The 8,589-nt window shown below is 45.9% G+C and overlaps 1 protein-coding gene across 1 annotated transcript; it reads left to right on the top strand.

Annotated features, from left to right (window-relative positions):
* Positions 1-176: 176 nt before the first annotated feature.
* On the top strand, positions 177-7,969 carry PXMP4 (peroxisomal membrane protein 4). Its single transcript, XM_054218093.1, has 4 exons — positions 177-345; positions 701-763; positions 1,363-1,561; positions 2,559-7,969. Exons 1-4 carry the CDS (start codon positions 227-229, stop codon positions 2,820-2,822), a joined length of 645 nt encoding a protein of 214 aa, XP_054074068.1. The 5' UTR covers positions 177-226; the 3' UTR covers positions 2,823-7,969.
* Positions 7,970-8,589: the final 620 nt, after the last annotated feature.

Below are 8,589 nucleotides of genomic sequence, written 5' to 3'. Positions count from 1 at the left end.
CACGGCCCCGTCACCGCCCTCAGTGGGAGGGGCGGGGCGGAAGGCTCCGCGCGCCCCCCCCATTGGCTGCCGGATAGACGCTCACCACCAATGAGCGGTTAAGGCAGCGCCGCCTATTGGCCAACAGCGACGATAGGCAGCCGGGATAGCCTGTGCGTGCGGCGGGAGGGGTCCCGCCCCCGGAAGCGAGCGCCGTGTCGGCGGCCGGGGCCGGTCGCGGTGCGCCATGGCTGGTGGCGGCGGGGATGCGGTCCGCGCTCTGCTCCGCGCCGCCAACGCCATCCTCCAGCAGCGCCGATACCGCGCCGCGCTCGCCGTCCTCAAGGGCTTCCGCAACGGGGCCGTGTGAGTGCGGCGGGGGGCCGGAGGGGGAGCCGGGCCCGGTGGTGGACGGGGGGGTGTCCCGGTTCCTCCGGGGCCTAGTCATCCCGAGGGCCGCAGGATGCCTGGGGGTGTTGTGGTAGAGGTTTGGGAGAGCCGTGTCTGTCGCACTCACGGGTAAGAGAGGGTTTAACCGGTTTTGGGGTCCCCTTTGGGCGTGTCTCATTGGGGTGTGCGTTCTCTGAAGCCTGTGGCCTGGGCTGCTGCTGGTTTGGTGTGCTGACTTACTAAGCAGCAGCTTTTGGCTGTCAGTAGAATATAAGTAGAATCATTTGATAGCGTATCACAAAAAGTCTGAAATACCTATTCACTTTTGCAGTTATGGAGCAAAAATTCGTGCCCCACATGCCCTGGTGATGACTTTCTTGTTCAAGAGTGGAAGGTATGAACTCTAGTTCTGTATTTCTGTGTTACTGCTTAGAATGCTTTCACTCAAGCATTCAATCTTTCAGAAGGCTTAAAAACCAGAAAGATACATGAGCTATGGTCATAGCCCGTTGTTCTGTTACCTACGTAGGACAACGCGTGTGCACACGCATATATAAACATAGATATTGTTGGGGGTCAACCACTTGTGCAAGGGTTGATGAAAACCAGTGGGCAGAGGAGAAATTAGCAGATGCAAACAGCAGCGTTCTGCTTTCTGTTCAAATAAGGGAAGCCAAGCTGTAGCAGGGCACGTTGTGTCTTTCCCTGCTTATGCCAGAGGTTTGCACTTAGGCAAAAAAATTAAAAAAAAAAAAAAGACTGCTTGACTGATCATAGAATTAGATGGAAGCACAGTCTGCAGTCTAAGTAGAGCTATACTCCACTGAGTGAGCTACATGTAAAGGGATATGTCCTCTTTCACAAAACAGATGTTCTGTGGGATGCCTGAGCTGTCAGTCTGGATGGGCAGGCCAGAGGGGCGTTGTGTCCAGGCTGAGTGACTGCAGTGGTACTGCCTTTTTGCTCTCCTAATTGTCTGTTTCCTTTCTTCAGTTTAAGAGAGAAATTGAAATCGATTGCTCAGGCTACGTATACTCATTCCCGGAACTTGGCCTATTTTGTGTTCACCTACAAGGGGCTGATGGCGTTGCAGTCCTGGCTACAGGGGAAAAAAATTCCATTTCATTCTTTCTTTGCAGCCTGCATTGGAGGTTGGCTAGTGTTTGGTGAGAACAACCCCATCAACAGCCAGGTAAATGCATTTGTTGAAAGTTTCCTTGACAAAAAAAAAACCAAACACCAACCGATAGATGATACATGCCGGGAAGTGATTGGTATAGCCTGGCATGTTTCTGGTGGTTCTTACTGTGTAGCGTTATTCTTTTATTATATTTCTCTTTGCACAAGTTCTGGTTTTGGCTGCCCTGTGCTCAAATCCTAGAGGTGGTTGTGGGCCTCCGTGAATGGTGTGTGCAGTTTGAGGGCTAAAAGCCCAAGTTTCCCCCCAGAGCTGCACTTGCGTGCTAGGAAGGCAGGCAGGCAGTCACGCAATTCAAAGTTGCTGGGTTACGCCCCCTGCCATCAGAGCTGTGGTGACTGACTGTGGGTGCCCCTAGTCTGCCCACTCGCAGGGTTAAACCCTTCAGCTTGAATGTTGTGAGCGTAGAGCGCAATCGGTTACTGAGCTACGCTTAACTAAACTGGTTAAACTGACAAAAGCTGCTCAGGGGATGTTTAATTTAAAGCTGGTTGTTAACACACAGTCACAGATTAATCAGTCAGTAAAACACACAGATGCGGATTAATCAAAAGCTTTTTACTTATGCAATACCCTCCAAGAGCATACCGTCAGTCTGGTTTTAGGATGCGTCCAGACTATCGAGTTTGTATCTGCATGGCAGCTTAGAAGAGCTGCCCTGTTACTATTCTATCACCAGCAGCATCTGGGGTAGCATTAGCTGAGCAAAAACAAAAGTTGTGCAACCGCAAAGATGCGTTGCATCAAGTCTAACTTGATTACTAAATTAAAGCACCAGCGGAGAAGTAGGATTTTGAGGGTATAGGGAAGACACAGACATCTCCAGTTATAAAGACTATGTGATATGTGAAGCTACAGCCTCTTTGCTGTTAAGCTGGGTAAATTGTTTCCACCCCTCTTGCCTGGCTTATCACTTCTAAATCACTTAACTTGGCTAGTGTATCTGGTCAGGCTATTTTCCTCATGTTCTTTGGGTTTTTTCTTCACACAGATCATTATGTACCTGCTGTCTCGCATCCTGTTCGGCTTGTCTCGGCTGGCAGTGGAAAAGGGCTATATCCCACAGCCAAAGCAGGATCCCTTCCCGCTTGTCGCTGCTCTGATATGGGGGACAGTTCTCTGGCTCTTTGAGTACCACCGGCAAACTCTGCAGCCTTCTCTGCAGTCCTCCATGACCTACCTGTACGATGATAGTAACGTATGGCATGACATTTCAGACTTTCTCATTTATAACAAAAGGACAGACAACAAGTAGGTGGTTCATTGTCAAATACCTTTGAATGGGACGGTACCTGCCAGCAGCTAAGGGAAAAGGTTATTCTGTTGCTCTTGACTGGTGATTTTTTTTTAAATTAACATCTATCAGGCATAGGTGCTTTTTGTGTTCTGGCCAAAATGTTCTGATTAGTCTTCTCTCTGCTCTGTTTAGAGTGAGTAAATACCCCACAGAAACTTGTTGCAGTCCTCAGTGAGAGTAAAATGCCTTGGGAATCTTGAATTAAAAGAAGTCATTTTTTTAAAAGAGGCCTTGTTTTCCCTACAAGTATGTGGTTTTATTTTTTAAAGAAGCTAAATATCAAATGACAGCCTGAGAGTAAGTGGTCTAATCATGATCACGTGATCGTGTCAGATAATGCAAAAGTGTTCTAGGGATTGTCTGAATGCCCTCAAGACGTTTTTCTGTGTGGCTGTGCTCACCCTGGTGTGACGGGAGTGGGGGAACCTGCTCAGGTCTGAAGGCCGGAACATAATTTCTTGATTTCTGTGGACGACTGAAAATCTTGTTTAAGCTATTACAAGGCCAATTGTGTGCTCCCTAAGAGTGTTTCTCTGTAGTGTTCCCTCAGGGAGACAATAAGATGTTTGAGAATAAAACTGTTAAGATTGTCTGGTACCAGTCTGTTAAATCAGGCTTGGAGGGGCTGTTTTTGCTTGTTTTCTTTCATGCACTTGGGCTGAATCTGTCCCTCTGCAGAGTGTGCTAATTAATACCCTGTAATTACTTTAAACTTATTTGTAAAGTTTTTAAAAACTGCTTGAACTAAATACCAAAAACAGTTATGCAACTTAGACTCCTTTGAAGACATGCTGAGGCGCATTGCACGCCCTCAGATATCACACTGGGTCCTTTATACGTAGAAGCAAGCAACACTTTTAACAAGCACTTTTATTTTGGTGGAAGATAAGCACATGGGTTTCTCTTAGGCCCAGAATCTACCCTCCGCAGCAGTGGCATATGTTAGCTGTAATCAAACTTGAACGTACCTGTAGTTTGTGCAGGCTTGTTGCTGAGCCGGGTTGAGGCCACGGTTGAATACACGAGTGAATCTTGCTCTTCAAAATACACTACTGAGCCCCAGGAATAGTGCAGCACACACTGGGCTTTACCAGAAGATTGACTAGATAACTGAGAAAGAAGAAAAGCTGGTTTAAAATTAATAAAATCAAGCTCTTCGTAGCGCAAAGCACTTACACTGCCACTACACCATTCACTTAATGACGTATATTAAAATGATTCCTGACACACTGGTTTAACATGGTGATATTTGCAAGGGAGTCATCCAGTTTTCTGTACTAACCGTTCCCTTTTGGCTCAGTCGGGACTGGTTTGTTCACTTTCCCTGTACCCATCTGCTTTTCCATCCTGACCTGACCACGTCGTTTTATAATCCCGCTGATGCTGTTCTACATCGTCCTTTGCAGTCTTTTTACTCCAGGCTCGAGCAATTTGTCGTGTTCAATGGTATGACTGAAACAGTACATTTAAGTTGAGTAGCTTCGGAGTAGAAAAAAATTCTCAATTTCTTCATCAGTAATTTTTCTTTGTCCTCCTAAGCTCTTTCATTATGATTGCACATATTCTGAGTGCTGCTTTGCTCTTTATTTCTCCACTCTCTCTGTCAGCAAGAGGGAGAGTGAAACGTTCTCCCCCCCATAGTCTGCCTGCTGCTGCAATGTTTGGGATTGAATCGCATCCCGAGTGGCTCAGGTCGAGTAGGAATAGAGTCCTCTGGCTCTTGAAGTGAATCTAGCGCCGAGTCTACCTGCGTTCACTGTCAGATCTTACAGCATAGAGACAGCAGCTTCCTTGTGCTCATCCTGTGCAAATCCACGACGTACTTATCTTTGGTGCCCAAAAGACAAGACATTGCTTTGCCATAATAACTGGCTATGGTATCCTTAGCTTTTAACTTCACCTGCTATTATGGTCTGTACAGAATACTTGAGTTTGCATACTGATCAGTATTTAATCAGGTAGACCCCAGGAAAACTATAGAAGCTAGGAACTGGTTTTCTTTCTTTGTAGGTAAATATTTTGTTTGGTTTAGATAAGCTTGAAGATTCAAATATAGAAAAAATACTGAAGCTAGGAGTGAGGTCTGATTTCTTTATAAATATTGTATCTTTATTTGCACCACTAGTGGGTATCTGAAGCAGCGCGAGTGTCGCACTCTATTTTGGAAGCCTCAATATTGTTCCAATTAAAAATTTTAGTATTCTGCTGATATTGCTGAATTCCTACAGGCTTTGATGGGATTTCAGAAAACTCTTCCACAATCTGACGGCTTGAGAATTTCTCCCTAAAACTATTAGACTCTACAAATCCTTGACTGTGTATAATTATTGTAGCAAAAGATAGCGCAGGCTGGTTATGTGAGCCAAGTGTCTATAAGAAGTTTTTAACCTTTTTAATTTATAGCTGGCATTCCTTTCTCCCAGAAAGGCTTGTGATTCCCTTAGAGGTGAAATAATTTTCTTCTGCTGGTAGTTCTGCTACTGCAACCGCGTGGCTGTTTGTGAAGCACTTCTCTGGCCATGTGCTGGACGAGTGACCCGTCCTGTCCTTTTTACGTTCCCATAGTATCTCTGTCCTCTATAGATGGCAAAAGTAAGCCAATAGCAAGTTTCTAATATCAACCTGGCAGCAGCGACTGGTTCCAAACGTCCTTTTTCTCTTGGGAATCCATCACCGACCTCACTTTCAAAGGGAATCGTGCCTGAGCCTCCAACCATCTGTACTTCTGATCCAGGAACCAGCTGCCCTCCCTGGAAGAGGCAGCTCATCCCGGGAGCAGGATCCCTTCTAGCAGCAGCCATTAGCTGGGCGTTTGCGGACGGTTGGTTTTCCTGCTGCGTCGGGGCAGGACGTTAAGCTGCAAGTCACTTCTTTCCCCAGGGAAGTAATTGGAACGGTTCTTTAATGGCATTAGTCCGCAGTGCTGTTTCTGTGACCAGATAGCTGGGGATGAACCCCTTATGCCACCGAGGTGTCGGAACAATGCGGGCGTGTAGTAAGGAAGTGAACTAGAAGTAATTTGTCTGAGTCAGACTTTTCGGATACATAAGTTACACTCCCTGCCCTCCCCCAGTGCATTGTGTGGGGAATTGAGTCCCCTGTTTGTGTTCCTTTTTTATTAGCATTAAAACCAAAAGAAATAAAGAGACAGTTGGGAAGCCACCTGCGAATCGGCCAAATGCTTAAGAATCACAAAGAAGTGCCGTTTTCTCTCCCCAGCCCTTACCGGTTTTGAATTTTAAGATGAATGTGGCTTTGTTTGTCTACATCAACTTTATTTTCCCTTGGTATTTCTTCCTTGACACCTGACCGTGAGATGCTGAGTGCCTCTAAAGAGGAGCAGAGCGTCTCAATGCTTAGCTCAGTTTGTCAAAAATTAAGATTACTGGATAAAATTGAAGTATTCATTTTTTAAATGATGCTTCTCCTTCAGATTTTAAGCCTCTTCTACAGGCAATTTTAAAGGTTAATGAATCAAACTGATCAAAAGTTTTCAGCAAGCCTTGAATAGCAGAGTGACTATACTGAGCTATTAATCATTTATTTTATGAAGGAACAAAGCAAGCTCAGGGTTATTTACTGCCGCTGCATGCTGCCCTGGCATACCCACTGTGCTTCACTTCTCTTTGGAGGACAGCTTGTGTGCTGTCAGGATTGCTGCAGAACCGTTTCCGGGACAATTACATTATTTAACAAAGGTGAAAATTAAATGGCTGCATGACATTTGGTTTAGCTAAGCTTTTCTGTACTGCGTTTGATCCTTTTCAGTGAAGGGGAGGATATTTCTGAAAGGAAAAACGTATGCTTGTCCAATTTGTGCCACAGAGAAGCGCTTACGGAGGTTGCGGCTGCTGTATGGTGTGAACAGCGTGATGGCGTGCTTTGTCGTGGCCACCGTCCCTGTGTCTGGGCAATAACCAGCCCTCCTCTGGGCAGCTGGGTCAGGGGGGAGAGGCTGCAGAAAAGCTTTGATATCGGTGCTGTGAGACTTTCTTGCCCTGGTAGAGTAGTTCAAGCTCCGCTTTAAACTGAGCCAGGTCGCGGGTGGAGGTGTGGGGATGATCTCTGTCTGCAGAAGTAGACCAAAACCAGGCGTCCGTAGGGACTCCCAGTGACCGCCGAGGGTCCCCTGTGCACGCTTAGCTCTGCTGCCAGTTGGGAGCCCTCGTGGATGACTGGTGCTAGCAGAAGTAACCAGAACCCAGGCTGGACGGGGCTTTGAGCAGCCTGGTCTAGCGGGAGGTGTCCTTGCCCAGGGCAGGGGGGTGGAACTGGATTGTCTGAAGGTCCCTTCCAACCCAAACTATCCTATGATTCTATTACCCCGTGCAGATACCCTCCCACAGGAGAATCTGGCGTAACTCAAACTCATTTTCACTGCATCAGCACAAATATGACCTTTGGGTAACACCCGGAGCCGTGTGCTGTTTCCCATTTGTCGGGTTATGTTTGTTTTCCTGGGTCATGCCAACTTGAAGCAGTATGTGGTCGGTTTTCTGATGCTGGTTTTGAAATCCAGCATCAGATAAGGGAGGAGAGAAAATAAGGCGTAATGCTACCCATGATAATGTCTGTCTGCCACTGTTAATACTTATAGGGTGCTAATCTTGAATTTTCAACCTGTGTGTTCATACCAGATTGTTGGGAGGAGGTAACTTTTTTTCTTAGAAGAATTTTCATCTGTCTCATTTCCTTATGAGCCTGGTGATAGGAAGGGGAAAACAAATTAAATGCTCTATAATACAAGTATTTTTGCCTCTGCTTTTGATATATGTTTTGTGTTCGTAATTGCTGTGTAATCCAGGTCCTGATTTTCTGACAGCGTAGAATAAAGCGAAGAAATAAACTCAGGTAACTTGTAATTACGCTGCTCAGAATGCATGTAGGAATGCCTGGGGTTTTGGTTTTAAACCATGTGAAAGAGGGGGCAGTGGGCTGCTGAAGTAGCTCTTGTCGGCTATGAATTGACTTGTGCAGTTGGTGTAGTACATCAATCCAATGTAAGACTTTCTGCCAAACTTATTTGCCGTTTATTTCTGTATAATCACTCTTTGAATATTACAATACTGTGCTTTCTATAATAATAAAAACCTTAATTTTTTTTCTTTTTTTTTACTGTCATCATTATTAAGCTAAAATATGTAAAGTAATACTTAATTATTGCATGTTACTAGTCCTATATGTAGAGAAGTCATGCACGGAGTGCATTTTTGATGTCAGTTGTGCCCTCGTGTTACCAGCTTGGAGGCAACAGCCAGTGGTGCTTTGACCATGCCGTCAGGTTTAGCTGCTGTCACACTGGCCACCTCAGGTAAGGATCCCTCCTACAAGACATCCTTTTTGGTTTTGGGGGGCGTTTTTTAAGCATGAACTTTCCTATGAGGTAGCTGTTGGATGGCGTAGCGTGGCCGTATCTTCAGACCAAGTGAATCAAGTTGAGGCTAGGCAAACTGGACGTACTCAAACGCAGCGGAAATGGGAAAGACCGCGACCGGCTCTTGCACTGCAGCGAGGTCCATCTGGGTATTCCTGGGTGACACAGTTGCAGGGCAGACTGCTCCTTGGTGCCTTGCAGTTGTAGAATCATAGAATTGTCTGGGTTGAAAGGGATCTTTCAGATCATCGAGTCCAACCATCAACCTAACACTGCCAAAACCACCACTAAACCACGTCCCTCAGCACCACGTCTACCTGTCTTTTAAATACCTCCAGGGATGGCGATTCC

The sequence above is a fragment of the Rissa tridactyla genome, chromosome 12 (assembly GCF_028500815.1).
Source record: "Rissa tridactyla isolate bRisTri1 chromosome 12, bRisTri1.patW.cur.20221130, whole genome shotgun sequence".
NCBI lineage: Eukaryota > Metazoa > Chordata > Aves > Charadriiformes > Laridae > Rissa > Rissa tridactyla.
The sequence above is the reverse complement of the archived record's forward strand: the minus strand, read 5'-3'. Positions and strand labels throughout refer to the sequence as shown.

Coding starts and splice junctions, on each gene's coding strand:
- PXMP4 (XM_054218093.1), top strand. CDS start 227: ATGGCTGGTGGCGGCGGGGATGCGGTCCGCGCTCTGCTCCGCGCCGCC. Junction 764..1,362: donor TTCTTGTTCAAGAGTGGAAG/GTATGAACTCTA, acceptor TCCTTTCTTCAG/TTTAAGAGAGAAATTGAAAT. Junction 1,562..2,558: donor ACAACCCCATCAACAGCCAG/GTAAATGCATTT, acceptor TTCTTCACACAG/ATCATTATGTACCTGCTGTC.